This window comes from Syngnathoides biaculeatus, chromosome 14 (assembly GCF_019802595.1).
Source record: "Syngnathoides biaculeatus isolate LvHL_M chromosome 14, ASM1980259v1, whole genome shotgun sequence".
NCBI classification, from domain to species: Eukaryota; Metazoa; Chordata; class Actinopteri; order Syngnathiformes; family Syngnathidae; genus Syngnathoides; species Syngnathoides biaculeatus.
The window spans coordinates 21,937,165-21,952,944 of record NC_084653.1 but is presented as its reverse complement, the minus strand read 5'-3'; the positions used below and the strand labels follow the sequence as shown (position 1 = coordinate 21,952,944).

Genomic DNA, 15,780 nt, shown 5'->3' with positions numbered 1-15,780 from the left:
GAGGAAACCGGTGTACCCGCAGAAAACCTACGAAGATGTAAACTCCACACAGGCGAGGCCGAATTGGAACCCGGGTCCTCCGACTGTCAGGCCGATGTGCTGTATGCGGTGATACGGCTAATTCGGCCGCAAGGAGGCACTCGAGCGGAAAAAAATAAGAGTGAGACTGGTGGAATATATGTGCCGTGGAAGTAACTTTTACCGGTCCGGCCCTGTTAGAGCTGCGCTCGGGTGTTGCTGGCATGTCTCAGTTATTTTTACCAGTATGGTTTCTTTTAACCGGCTGTTGGCACGGAGGCACTAGGGTTAGCATTAGCGCGGCGGTGCTAGCGTTAGCATTAGCGTGGCAGCGTTAGCGTTTAACTGTCTGTCTAAAAGTCTGGGCACCCCTGCGTTAAACTCTGTGTAGCGTCTTTGTCAATATCTCGTGTTTCAATGTCAGTTTCAATGTGGGCACTTGCGGCTTTTACAAGACTGTGGTATCTCTCTCTCTCTCGCTCTCTCTATCTCTCTCTCTTATCTATCTTATCTATCTATCTATATAGATAAATAAACTCAGTACCAACAGGTGATGAATAAAATGCATGTTATAGAAATAGATAGATAAATGTAATGTGAATAGATAGATAGATAGATAGATAGATAGATAGATAGATAGATAGATAGATAGATAGATAGATAGATGTAATGTGAATAGATAGATAAAGTATATAGAAAGATGTAATGTGAACGGATGGATGGATGGATGGATGGATGGATGGATAGATAAAGTATATAGAAAGATGTAATGTGAACAGATAGATAGATAGATAGATAGATAGATAGATAGATAGATAAAGTATATAGAAAGATGTAATGTAGATAGATAGATAGATAGATAGATAGATAGATAGATAGATAGATAGATAGATAGATAGATAGATAGATAGATAAAAGTGGATCAGGGGTTGGACGATTAATTTTAGATTATTTGATCAATTGGTACCAATTGGCGCATCGATTCTGAAAAAGATTAAATTGCGACAGCCCCAATATATATACTGTACAAACGTATACACGCACGCACAGTTTATATTAGAGTGGTCGACATGTATCCCTCACTTCTTCGACACCAATTACTACTTTCCTGTTTGGCACGACTTTGGCAGCGTTCAGGCAAAATAGCATAACAACAAGGGCACAACAACCGTCAATGTTTATCAGCAAATAGCTAAAGATGGATTCCACATTAAAAAAAAGGGTAACAGGTGCGTTCATGAATAGGAACTAGCGACTAGTCGGTGGTTGAGTGTACCGGTGCCTCCGTGTTGGGAGACAGTTCTGAAACTGTTTGCAGTGACACCAGTTGAGGTTCTTCTCGAGTGCATTAGCGTGAGGAACGGCGATTGTTCACTCAGTCGATCATCTAATGGAGATGACAAAAGTGGGCGAGGAAGAGGAGGCAGGGCACGAGGCTAAGTGACATGATGTCGGCTGTATATGCCTCAAGATAATTATCTCATAAGTAGTCAACCGCCGGGCTGGATGGATCCGACACAATGACAGCTTTATGGCTCGTCGCCGCGCCTCCCACCCGACTCGACCTCGTCACCCCGCCGCTCGAGCCGTGACGTCGCCCACTCGGAAGAAGTCGCTCTTTGTGCGCCTACTGGAAAGGCCCTCGGTGCTGGCGAGTAAACAGCGACGTCTTTGGCGGCGTTATCCAGGCGGAACCCGGTCTCGGGTGTCTGATCCGAGTCAATCCCTTCAAATTAGACTCATTTTTTTGGCCTTCGCCAATAAGGCTTCACATCCTCTCTGGAGCTGTACGAGTGGATTGCGCCCCAGATCGCGTCGGCTGCCGGGGATGTGAAGCACGTTCGTCAGATGACTCCTCGTTACTTCAAGGAGGAGAAAAAAGGCACCAAGAGTTCCCTTCTGAACACTCGCCATCTTCCCTGTAATCTATAATAGATAATCATATACCGTAATTTCCGGCCTACAAGCCGCGACTTTTTTCACACGCTTTCAACCGGCGATGTGGTTAATTTGCGCATTTTTTTCTAACGACTGCAAGGGGGCACTCGATCGGAAAAGGTAAGAATGAGACCGTTCGAATATATGTGCCGAGGAAGTGACTTTTCCCGGCCGTTTTAGCGCTGTACTAGCGTTAGCGCTGTGCCAGCGTGTTGCTGCTGTGTTACTGGCATGTCTCGGTGATATTTACCGGTACGTTTTATTTTAACTGGCCCTGTTAGCGTTAGCACTGTGCTAGCGTGTTGGTGCTGTGTTACTGGCATAACAGTGATGTTTACCGGTAAGTTTTATGTTAACTGGCCCTGTCAGCGCTACCGTTAGCACTGTGCTAGCGTGTTGGTGCTGTGTTACTGGCATAACAGTGATATCTACCGGTAAGTTTTATGTTAACTGGCCCTGTTAGCGTTAGCGCTTTGGTAGTGTGTTCCTGCTGTGTTACTGGTGTGTCTCTGATATTTACGTTTATTTAAGTTTTATTTTAACTGCCCCTGCTAGCATTAATGCTAGCGTTAGCGCTATGCTAGCGTGTTCCTGCTGTGTTACTGGCATAATAGTGATATTTACCGGTATGTTTTATGTTAACTGGTCCTTATTTATCGTTAGCGCTGTGCTAGCGTGTTCCTGCTGTGTTACTGGCATAACAGTGATATTTACCGGTATGTTTTATGTTAACTGGTCCTTATTTATTGTTAGCGCTGTGCTAGCGTGTTGCTGCTGTGTTACTGGCATAACAGTGATATTTCCCGGTATGTTTTATGTTAACTGGTCCTTATTTATCGTTAGCGCTGTGCTACCGTGTTGCTGCTGTGTTACTGGCCTAACAGTGATATTTACTGGTAATTTTTTTTTTTTACTTTTAAATGGCCCTGTTAGTGTTAGCGTTAACGTTAGCAGTGTGCTAATGTGTTGCTGCTGTGTTACTGGCATAACAGTCATATTTACTAGTAAGTTTTATTTTAACTGGCCCTGTTAGCGTTAGCGCTGTGCTAACGTGTTGCTGCTGTGTTACTTGCATAAAAGTGCTATTTACCGGTACATTTTATTTTAACTGGCCCTGTTAGCGTTAGCACTAGTATTAGCGCGGCACTAACGTTAGAGCTAGCGTCAGTGCTAGCGTTAGCGCCGCGCTAGCGTTAAACTATTTCTGTGTAAAATATCTCGCGTTTCAATGTGGGTTTCATTGTGGGCACTTGCGGCTTTTACACAGAGTGAGTACAGGATGTACCAAATGGTATTTCCTTTACAAATGTACTCGGTGAGGCTTGTAACCAGGTTCGCTCTGGAGGCCGGGAATTACGGTAATAGATGATGTTGCATGACAGTGAACACGACAGAGGTGTTAGCACTCAAGCTTGATGTATGATTTTATTTTTATTTTTTTCCCCTTCGTGTTTGCTTTCGGGCAGGCAAGGGTGAAACTTGCAGAACTTTTTTGGGGCCAACTCGTCTCGTTGGCACGTGCGCATATTTGACAGCGGGAGACGGGAGAACGATGGAGGAGAGCGGCACCTCCATTAAGCGGCCATCATAAAAGATGAAGTTGGAGAGAGCCCCATCACTAACTAATCACCCAGAGCCGGCATCAAAGAGGCCAGCCTCGGACCCGTCTTTTTTCAGCTCCCTGTTTTTAAGAACTTTTCCTTTTACCCCCTCTAATATTTTTTTTTAAATCAACTTCCTCTTTGATCTACTCGAAATCTGTGAGCTTGCGGAAATGATTCCTCGAGAATCGAGGAAAGCGCGAAAAACAGTCGTTGCTCCAATAATCACTGACTGCAGCAGTCGCTTTTCCAGTTGAAAAATTTAGCAGGTCACCAAGAATAAACCAAAAAATAATAATAAAAACTATTTTTTTCCTGCTAAGATTTAACCTCTTGAATTCTTGCAGTCATTTCAGTGGGTGGTGTGGACTTGTGCGCTCTGTACTAAAATTAGCTCCATCTGCTGGGTGTAATATAAGAAATAAAAGTGTTAATGGTAGCCCCCACCCCTGCCTGTCATAACACCCCCCCCACCCCACCCCCAGTTTGACAACCACTGCCTTAATACAACCTGTGTTATTGCTAGTTAGCAATTCAAGCCTTTCGTGTGTCTACGGAAGTTATTATTATAGGAATATAAAGATAATGTTCCACTTCAGTCAGCCATGTTGGCCTTCCTCCATGCATTTTATCAGTTATAATCATAAATTTAAAAAACATTACCTGATGAAATTTTTGTATTTTTTAGGCTGGCACCACCCTCCTCTACTAATAATGACCCCCCAAAAAAGTCATTTGCGTGTTTTCGCTGCCATGGAGATAATAAACTTGACATTTTGCGTCGTATCTTTTCACTCAGCATCTTGCTAAATGCCCTATTAAAAGCAAAATAGCAATATTTTTCTCCTCGCATTTGACGACACCGAACAAACAATGTGGGATTTGAAATGTCACCGCTGTTAGGTTTTTATTAATGATGTGAATCAAAAACTTGATTGTTCTCATCAGGAAGGCAAAAAAAAAAAAAAAACGCAGAGCGTGAAGATGAATGGCGAGCTGTCATCAGGACTTAGTTGTCATATCGGTATACATCAACCCCGCCCCCTCCCCCCACCCTTGATTAGCGTCTCCAGAGAAGATTTGGGTCCAATCAGAGGGGCTGTGACATTGAAATATATGCAAATGATTACTGTTATGTATTCGCGTGCAGCAATCAATCGTCAAGACGTGATATCACAGCGGTTAAGGTTGCAGCACATCACAGATTTTTATTTTGTGTGTGGTGACAAAAACGCATACAAAGTGGAGAACGTCTGCGACAGAAACGCGGCGTGTAATATCGCAAACAATATTTGTATTGTGCTCTGAATCTTTCTTTCACATTTTTGGTCTGCTTGCCGAGTGTTCTCAGTATGGATGTGAGTGATAATCAATTTGTTGATCTTTAAAAAAGCTTTCATGTGCAAGCAGTTGGTTTATTTTTACCTTGTTTATGAATCTTGAAAGAATGAAAGAAAAAAAAATGGCAGTGATTGCAGCCGTCTCCTTGTGCCATGTGATGATGGATTATTAAAATACTCCAAAGTACATCACGACGTTGCAAATAATGAGTTATAAACAAGTAATGAATTTGGGAATATATTGATTATGGTAGTACCAAATTTTACCTGGTAAAAGTGACCACAGCTAGCTACATAAAGCTAATGTGTTTGTTACCTCCCCCTTGAGAATTATGGTACAGTCAATACTCGGTTCTCGAACGTTTCCGTTCTCGAACAAATCTGTTTTCGAACGAAAATTTCGAGATCTTTTTGCTTCTGTTTTCGGATGAAAATTGTTACTCGGACGCCACCGACAAAACCCAGAAATAACATAAAGAACGCGGCCCGAACAGCTGACCCACGACGCGCGTTATTGTGTAGCTATATTACTGACTGTTTTTTCTTCCTATTAAGGACTATTTACCCCCAATCATTGCTCCTGATAAGTTCTTTGGGAAAAGAAAAGAACTTCCTGGGGGGGTTGCAAGTCACCCCCACCGAAGAGATTTAATACAGTAGTTGATAGTTTTGCACTGCTTTTAACTTGTGAACTTTAATAATGCTCTGTACCATTAGCATTTCTCCATTTTTGTTTAGTTTCAAACATTTCGTTAACTTGAGTTATGAGTTGTTTTTGCACATTACTTTTTGTAATTTTTTTTTTGTTGGTTTTTTTCCCCCTCATTATTATTGTTATTGTAAGCTATTCTACACTTTCAGTTTTCATGGCTGGGGGGCCGAGTCGCAGTAGATACGGGCAGTGCACTCCCAGCCTAGCCTACTCTACTACTAACCCATACATTTAAAGCAAAAAAACAAATCCATCCCTCCATTTTCTTCACCGCTTATCCTCACGAGGGTCGCGGGGAGTGCTGGAGCCTATCCCAGCTTTCAACGGGCAGGAGCCAGGGAGGGTACACCCTGAACTGGTTGCCAGCCAATCTCAGGGCACATTGAGACAAACAGCTGCACTCACAATCACACCTAGAGGCAATTTACAGTGTCCAATTAATGTTGCATGTTTTTGGAATGTGGGAGGAAACCAGAGTGCCCGGAGAAAACCCACGCAGGCTCGGGGAGAACATGCAAACTCCACACAAGCGTCTCTAGGATTGAACCTCAAATTGTTAGGCCAACGCTTTACCAGCTGAGCCACCATGCCGCCAAAAAATAAATCTATATCTTAAATCATTTTATTATATAAAGTATCAAAACTACACATGCATTTCTACTATGCAGTTTATTATCGGGAAAAGCTAAAAAAATGCTTTAAAAAGCCCAATTTTTTATGCTTGGAACGCATTATTTCATTTTCCATTAATTGCAATGGGAAGTATCAATTCGGTTTTCGAACAAATCGCTTCTCGAAGCGTCTAATGGAGCGCATTGTGGTCGAGAACTGAGGTTATAACTGTACTGTGTTTCCTTTTTTTAACTAAATATTTTTTAGTTCCCTGATAAGAAGAAATATCTTGGCTGGGAAAGGAGAAGCAGATTTAGCCTTGAGTGACTTAAACCTGATTACGTTTAGCGCCGCAAGTCGTAATTACAGTAAATGTTTGTACGACAACAAATAAAATAATTCAATCAAGTCTCAATCTGTCTTCCCGTGGTTGAAGTTTTACACCACCGCGCAAACCTGATAATTGCACGCCATTTTTCTTCGCTCAAACTGCGTACGTGGACGGCGGCGTTCTACCCGAGGAGACACCCCCCTCAAGAATGGTGACCAAATATTGGCAAACACTGGAAGACTGCGCTTTCCTGCAGTTTCGGGCGCTGAATACTAAAGCGAGGGGGACGGAATATTAAACGGGGTTCTCGGGGCACAGGATGACACTAAAAGTGTGTCGGTTGCAAGCGCAGCGAAGACCCCGAGAGAATAGAAAAGAGGAAAGGTTGAGGTCACGCAAGGAAAAAAAAAAAATGCTGATTTTATTTTTTTTCTTTTTTTTTCCAGGGCTCCGCTGCGCCCCCTCCCTCCTCTCGCGCGTTCACCTCGCCAATAAAAAATAAACCTAATTAGAATTCTCGCTCGCAGTGTGACAGGGAGTCAAGCGCTCTCTCCCTCCTCCTCCTCCTCATCATCTTCCTCCTGCTCACAGACAGAGCAAAGTTGGTGGTGCTCGCTCTGCTTCCACTTATCCAAATTGCACTCACTTTGTGTGGGGTGGGGGTGGGGGGGGGGACGAGGGGGGAGGGGGGTTTATTTGCTGTATTAATTTGCAGATGCTACGTGTCGGGGGAAAAAAGGCTGCTTTGCCTCTCGGGGTTGGTGGTAACCTCGAGCTGTAATTACGACAACTGACGCGCAATCCTGACAATTGCTCTGCGGTGGAAACGTTGGAAGCCTCACGTCGGTATTTTGTTGTGATGAAGGGGGGGGGGGGGCACGCAGACGAGAAGTGGTTTGGGGAAGGGGGAGTTAATGGTGACATGTAGCCAGTCATTATGCGCCGCACGTGATCGACTGTACGGATCAAAGTATCGAATCCCCTTCTTCATCAATTAATGAATCGCGGGTAGGGCGAAATTCCAGACGAGACATTTTTTTGGGGGGGGGGGCTCATAACAAGGTCCGAAAACGCATGCTCGGATGAGTTTGGTGTAAAATCGGTGAACTGGAAAGATTATTGCCTTGTGTTTTCATGCTGAAAGCTGCAATGATAAAATAACCAAAATGAATGGAGTAATATACAGTAAAAACATGGACAGAATAAATGTCTGCTTTAATATGCTTCACTGGAATGTTTTTTTTTTTTTTTTTTTTTAAGATCTGATTTATTTCTTTTTTTAATTTTTTGTTTCCTCTTTGTAAAGTTAATGTGACACATCCCTGCTACGGTTGTGTTTACACAGCCGGAACATACAATATGAATAAATGCATGCGCGGACACTCAATAATTAACTCCACGCGGATCACCACTGGGTACAGTTAACGGCGCAAAAGCAAACAATAAGCACATGACGCAAATATTAAATGTGACATTGTGCGGAGCCCCCCGCGTTGATTAGAAATGCATTATTCTGATTCCTCCGGCTGCCGTCATTTCTCTCATCAAATGATGGACAATGTAGCATATTTTGACCACATTTTCCGCTTTGTGCTTTTGCTATCGTTTATATTCACAGCAGGTATTCTTAATATTTGTGTTGTTTGGTCAGACGCGGGTTCGTACAGGTTAAAAGTCGGTGAGTTTTGATGATGTCAACCTCACGTTGACTTGTTTTATCATATTGATTTCAATCTGAAGCTCTTCGATGCCATGTGTTTGAGATTTTTTCCTTATTATTTTATTACATTGCCATTATTTAATTAAACAATCATAATTGTCACTTCAATCACATACTGTAAATCCAGGCTAGTAGTGCTTATGGCTCCCCCAGAGTATCGACCGAGCTCAGCCCAGAATGCCCCGCCCCCAACCCCCCGACCAAGTTTTATAATTTCCTATAGGTGCCACAAAGTGACAGCAAGCGTGACTTGAATTCTCTTCCAACTAACGACTACATGAAGCTCCTCACTTCAGTACCATAGTACCACAGAGTGGTGCCAAAGCAATGCTTTTAAATTAGACAGGGCTATGGCCTGAAAACAAAAAAACAGTTTTGTGACAGTTTCAACAAAAGGCTAGGTAAAATAATAATACTGTAATAATAATAAATTGTCACTGGGTGAATCCACGAGTAGTGAATTGTGGTAATGTGTGATACAGTGTTTTTTTTCATAGCCTATATACCATAATTCCGGAGCGCACCTGGTTGTAAGCCTCACCCAGTACGTTTGTAAAGGAAATACTATTTGGTACTTGCATACGCTGCAGCGGTGTAAAGTGCCCACATTGAAGCACGAGATATTTACAAAGAAAGGCGTACCACCAAAGAGTTTAACGCTTGTGCTAGTACTGCGCTAATTCTTGCGCCGCGCTAACAGGGTTGGTTAAAAAAAACATACCGATAAAAATCACTTAGACATGGGAATAACACAATAGCGCTGCGCTAACAGGGCCGGACCGGTAAAAGTCACTTCCTCGGCACATATATTCCACCTGGTCTCATTCTTACCTTTTCCGCTTGAGCGCCCCACTTGCGGCCGTTAGAAAAAAACGCACCAATTTAGCCGCATCACCGCATAAACCGCAGGATTGGAAATGTGTGAAAAAAGTCGCGGCTTGTAGGCCGGAAATTGCAGTACAACCATACAGTATGAACGTTTAATACTTTTTTTCATTGCCTAAAATGCCCAAGAAAAAGTACACATTTACTTTAAATGAATACAAAAAAAGTCTTGAAAATGTTTGAAAAGTGTTAGTTTGTTCAAACTGACCTCCTCCGAGCTGGGATTTGAACCGGGTCATGTCATTTTCAAGAACGCAGCGGGACCACATACATGGACGTGGCTAATTGAAATGTGATTCGCATAAGTCCTGGCCCGTGTAAATTAGCCCCGTAGTTCACAGCGGCAGTCCGTTACACGCGCTCTCCGTTAAATCGGGCGCCGTAAAAATGATGTTCCACCGTACTGTAGTCGCATCTAGACTGTGTATGTGTAACGGTGGTGATCCTCCACTTTGAACACAAACACCCACATACTTATATAAGCATATATAGCATACAAGCATGCTAACCGCTAAGATACTAGCCGTGGCTGCCAGTCCGTCGGCCACCGAGCCCGTTCCAGATCTAACGTGGACTTTCCGCTTTCCCTTTAGATCGTGACTTCAGCATCCAGGTGAGCACGGAGAGGCGGTCCTTCACGGCCGGTGAGCCGCTGGAGCTCCGCTGCACCATTGAGGCGCAGAACGTCCCCGAGCGGTTCTTCTCGGTGTCGTGGGTCTTCAGCAGCTCACCGGTGGCCGTGGTGGACCCCAGCGCCGTGCCCGTCCTGGGCCCCGACTACGTGGCCCGCGAGGCCGCCGGCCAGATGACCGTGCGCAAGGTGAGCCCCAACGTGCACCTCCTCAAGCTGCAGCACCTCCGCCCCAACGACACCGGCAAATACATCTGCCGCGTAACGGAGCGGGAAAAGACACCCACGGGAGACTTCATCGACCGCAGCAAGCGGTCTCGCAACGTTCACATCACGGTGCAGCCGCTCAGTGAGTAATAAGCGGGTCGCGAGGCCACCGGCTTAGTTGTGTTGTCCTTACTTGTCAATTACGCCGAGAATGATGAGCGATTCATAATTTTAGTTTTGCTTGTGTTGAATGCACCCCACCTTTATCCTTGTGCCATGACGGACGGCCTCCGTTGTTCGCTGCGAGTAAGTCGGGATCAGATAATGCTCCTCTTATTCCTAATGTATTTTTCCGTTGAGTGGATTGCTCAGGAATTGTAATGTGGAGTTACGGTCCTTCCTGTAAAGAGGGTTGGCGGAAGGGGTGGGGGGGCGGGGGGGCACACCGGGATAATGGAGAGCTGCGGAGTCTCGACTTACAGAGGTTGAACTGACAACCATGAAATGGGACTACAAAGAAATGAAAGAAGCTAAGGGGAGACGCATCGCGCCGGTGTCCACCCAAAGGGGGTGTGAGGGGGGTACTCATCGGGAGGGCCGTTCCTTTTCGGATGCACGGGTGGGTCCGTCGAGCTCGCGGGGCGATTTCAAACCGACGCGCACGCCAGCTGCGGAACAAAAAAACACAAGCGTGTCATTTCAAGCGGCTTACGGCGGCCACCCTAACCCGACCTTTATGCGCTTCCTTGCCAAACGAGCGCAGAACGGTGGCCCCGAGCCAGCGGGGGTCTCCAGGAAAACTCCTTTTATGGTTGTCTTTGTTTTTCCGACAAGACTCCTTAACGCCTTAGAAGGGGTGTTTGTTGCGGTTGACACAAGTTCAGGAGAACCTGCAATGGAGCGCGGAAAGCAGTCGAGAGGTGGCAGCTATTTGGTGTTCGAGCTCCCCTCTCATGTTCACACGCTCATTTGAAATTGTGCTGCGCCAATCTAAAAGGGGAAATCGGGTGAGCGTCACCACCCTGGTGTGACGGGATCACCTGAAGGCGACTCAAAAGCTGTTCCCGACAAGCGGTGTGCTGTTCAGTTTGCCACAGGATGCTCCGCGTCAGGGTCTGGAGGGGGTGACGGTATGCCGTTGGGTTTGCTGGGCTCAGATAATTTGACACTGTTAACAATTGAAATGTTCTAAAATTCATTAAGGAAACTAAAACTGTACCTACAGTGAAGAAAATAAGTATTTGAACACCATGCTATACTGCAGGTTCTCCTACTTAGAAATCATGGAGGGGTCTGGACTTTTCATCGTAGGTGCATGGCCACAAGAAAAATCCAGAAATCACAATGTATGATTTTTTTTACCAATTTATTTGTGTGATACAGCTGCAAATAAGTATTTGAACACCTGAGGAAACCAATGTTAATATTTGGGACGGAAACCTTTGTTTGCAGTTACAGAGGTCAAACGTTTCCTGTAGTTGTTCACCAGGTTTGCATGCACTGCAGGAGGGATTTTGGCCCACTCCTCCACACAGATCTTGTCTAGATCAGACAGGGTTCTAGGCTGTCGCTGAGAAACACGGGGTTTCAGCTCCCTCCGAAGATTTTCTATTGGGTTTAGGTCTGGAGAATGGCTAGGCCACGCCAGAACCTTGATATGCTTCTTACGAAAAACCACTCCTTGGTTTTCCTGGTTGTGTGCTTTGGGTCATTGTCATGTTGAAAGACCCGGTCACGACCCATCTTCAGGGAAAGAGGTTGTTCCCCAAAATCTCACAACACATGGCCACGGTCATCCTCTCCTTAATACACTGCAGTCGTCCTGTCCCATGTGCAGAAAAAACACCCCCAAAGCATGATGCTACCACCCCCATGCTTCACAGTAGGGATGGTGTTCTTGGGATGGAGCTCATCATTAGTCTTCCTCCGGACACGGTTGGTGGAATTATGACCAAAAAGTTCAATTTTGGTCTCATCTGACCACAGAAATGTCTCCCATGACTCATAGGGTTAGTATCATCCAAATGGTCATTGGCAAACTTAAGACGGGCCTTGACATGTACTGGTTTAAGATGATGGCTTGATTGGACCTTCCAGTGCAGGTGCTTGTAAATTATATTTACTTGCGCAAATGCTCCACTTTAGAAAACAACTGAAAATTGTGTCGTACCTGCGTACGTCCTTCGGTTCTTGTTGAGTCAACTCGGGTCTGAAAGGATTGGAATGAGTGCGGGGAAGGCTTTCAAAAATGGGGATTTCGAGGTTTGAGTGTGTTAAAAGCGAAGAGGCTAGCGCAATCCATATTCATGGCATGACTCATATTTATTAGCGAAAAAGAGCAGTTTGGCCTGAGGGGAGGAAAGGGTGGGGGGCGGGATGGGGATGGGGAGGGTGGGGGGCGACAGCCCTTTAGTTTGTGATTTAACGAGAGCTTTCTGATGTTTTTGAAGTGACGATGATGTCGCTGTGTTTTTCCAACTCATCGCAGAGCGGCAAAAGCAAGTAAGAGATTCGTCTCTACCCCCGTCTTCATCTCTTTCATGTGATCCAATCCTTTTTTTTTTTTTTTACCTCAATGAACTACAAACTTCTGCCGGTTCGGAAAGACTAACAACCCCCCCCGTCCCCTACACAAGCCCAAACCCACCGGTCGGTGACTGCTTTTCAAGCCGTCACCATGAGGCGCTCCAGGCCAGAAACTAACGCGCAATATCAACTGCTCACGTATACACAAATACTGGTTGCAGTACATTTCGTACTGGATGGTCTTAAGACTCCAGGGAACGGCGCTCTGTAGTTTGTCTCATCGCCCTTGGGCATGTGTTCTCTTGGATGTTTTACTCCTGTTGTCTTTTGCATTCAGCGTGAGAGAGACTTGTTTTTTTTTTTTTTTTTTAATGAAGGACTTCATCTTTATTACTTGCTGACCTTTATTGTGCGTTGTTTTCCTTACAGAGACCAACATGACTGTCTCGTTGTCTAGCAACTCCTCTGAGGTTCTGGAGGGCAACGTGATGCAGTTGACCTGCTTGGTGCAGTCCACCACAGGGCCGCTGTCTGTCGTCTGGCAGTGGACGGAGAAACGGGGCAACGAACCGGCCCAGACGCTGGCCTCCCTGGACCGGGACGGCACCGTTCTGCACAGCGACGCCTACAGGGAGCGCTCCAGCTACGGCGAGATACGCGTGGAGAGGTCGCGGGCAGACACCTTCTTGCTTTCCATCTACAACGTCTTGCCGGAGGACGCGGGGCAGTACGGCTGCGCTGCGACCGAGTGGCTTCAAAACGGCACTGGACCTGAACTCAGCTGGGAAAAGATTGGGGAGAAGTCTGACACCAAGACAGTCACCGTCAAGACTGTTGGTAAGTCATTTTTTTTTAAAGTCTGAACTGTTTTAAATAGAGACAAGGCATGTGGCTGTGCGTTGCGGATGACTGGCTAAGGTCGGAAAAGATTCCCACCACCTGTTTTGGTTTTCATTTTTGAGAATCAAAACTGGTAAAAAATAACAAAATTGCTCACTTGTTCCGTTTCACGGCAATCCACCATTTATCGCGGGACCCACAGGACGGTCAATGAGAAGCTATCAAATATAGTCTTTTAATACCAAATGAATCTAACAATTAGAGGTAGACCGACTCCATGCTGTGTTTTTTTTATTTTGACAGAATCCTTAACCATGCAATGTTTTGACTTTCTAATGTTATTGGCACAATATTTTCAACCATACACTTAAGTCTTTGGTAGAATGTTGTCATTGATATCATTGGAAACCAACCGTACCGCTTTTTGGCGGTCCTATTTTCTGGGGGTCTTGTGGTACCTGAAACGGTGAGCCTGGAACCAGAGTCACCAACTGACAGAGAATATTCATTCCATAGAAAGAAATGAAACTGTTGTAAAGAGAAAACAATCCTCTTCTTATCGTTAGTTTTGCGGTATTTGTAAACACGAAACATCATAGGCCAAGACTCTGGAAAACCAGGACCCCCTTGTCCAGTATTGTGTTCCTCTTAAGTTCATCGTCTGGCTATGGTGAGCCGCCTCCACGTGTTGACTAGACTTGATCTCTTGATCAATAAATCAGCCAGAGGTCAGGCCAACTAAGTTCCCAGCATACAAAGCAAGGTCCGTAAAGGTGTGCTCGGATGACTCTGGCCTTTCTGACTGTAAAAAAACCTCAACCTCATCAAATACTTTCGGGGGGAACTGAATGAGAGATTGGGACCCAGGGGGCTTTAAAGGTCACACAATGGACACACTCCAAAGTCTCGAAGAAAGTCTCCCCGGTCGACTCTCAAACTGTTCCACTAGCGCATTTTCTCCGGTTTTCATTTGCCATCGACGTAATGGCCATGTGTCCCATTACACATGCCAATATTAAGTCGAAGAATGGTTTATTCATTTTGTGCCCGGGGGTGAAGGGCTGTTCGGACACGTACTCGCTACCTGCCGCTCCTCAAGTATCGCATGTGGCAGTGACAATCATTATTCACACACACACACACAGATTAGTCGGAATTATTAGGATGGAAATTCAGCACCGATGTGTTTCACAGTGTGTGGGTCTGCCCTCGGCCGGTGCAGAGTTAAGCAGAACATTCTGAGTACAAGCTGGGAAAACCACCGGAGCGCAGCGCTGAGGAGCTGACAGGTCAAGATCGAGGGGGGGGGTTGAAGAGCTCAATACACACACACTCCACATACGGATTAATCCGCTACAAAGAGGAGCCGTCCGTTTTGAAGTGGCTATTTGTGCGCTTCAGTGACAGACATTAGTTTGAGGAACAAGAGGCGTATTATGGAGATCACAGCAAACAAGTCCAAAGGCGCTCGTGTCTCCAAACCTCTTCTTGTCCAAATTTGTCGCCGAAAGCTTGTACGCGCTCATTTTGGCTTGAACTTATCTTCCATTTGTTTTGGTCTGCAGGTACAGCACTGTATTATTATTGGATCCAGATCTCCCATGCATGTTTTTTTTTCTTTCAATTTTGTAACAAGCTTTGCTGTTTTTGTCTGCCTTAAAAAAAAAAAAAAGACAACTTCATTTCCTCTGGTGGCCGACTGGGCACAGGCCGGCTTATACTTTGACCTGCCCGGTGAATTGATTGACCGTCTAATGCTGTAGATATTATATTTGCTCACTGTGGCCTAATTGAATTTTCTGCCTCCTAATGGACTCTGGCCGGGAGCTAACAAAACCCTGGAGGGCATCCTAGAACGAGGTCCTCGGGGAAACGTATTCTTTGCGTTTGTTTGTCACACTGAAGATGAGGCCGCGCAGCACAGTGGCTCGCTTTATGTCATAATAATAACAAGATATTTTTTTTCCCTCAAGGAATGACCCCGCTTAGGTTACACATTTAATTGAGTTTTTCCTCAAAGCTATTCCAAATGATTTTCGCGCCCTTCTCAACGTATCCCATTTCTTGGCATCTACCTGTTAACCGCCAGACTAATGTTAACATCAATGATTCATACGCTGGGAAAATTCTCAGTTGAAAGACCCCATGCCGTCAAAATCAATTTTTTTTCCCCTATCGACTCTTGTCAGGAGAAGAAGTAAAGAAACATGATAGATGGATTCAAGCTTAACAATTGGTCGAAATGTGTCTGTGATGTGGCGAAAATTTGACATCTACCGTAATTTCCGGCTTACAAAGCGCACCTGATTATAAGCCTGTACATTTGTAAAGGAAATACCATTTGGTACATACTTGAGCCGCACCTGTGGAAAAGCCGCAAGTGCCCACATTGAAACACAAGATATTTACTAAGAAAGAC

At 45.1% G+C, this 15,780-nt stretch overlaps 1 protein-coding gene across 5 annotated transcripts in view; it reads left to right on the top strand.

Moving 5' to 3' along the window:
• Positions 1 to 15,780, top strand: part of igsf3 (immunoglobulin superfamily, member 3) — a 124,993-nt gene that overhangs the window by 72,217 nt on the left and 36,996 nt on the right. For all 5 annotated transcript variants that reach the window (XM_061842513.1, XM_061842511.1, XM_061842512.1 and 2 more), the window contains 2 exons: positions 9,751 to 10,137; positions 12,951 to 13,358. In XM_061842513.1, the coding sequence (XP_061698497.1) occupies positions 9,751 to 10,137; positions 12,951 to 13,358 (795 nt within the window). The remainder of the gene's footprint in view (positions 1 to 9,750; positions 10,138 to 12,950; positions 13,359 to 15,780) is intronic.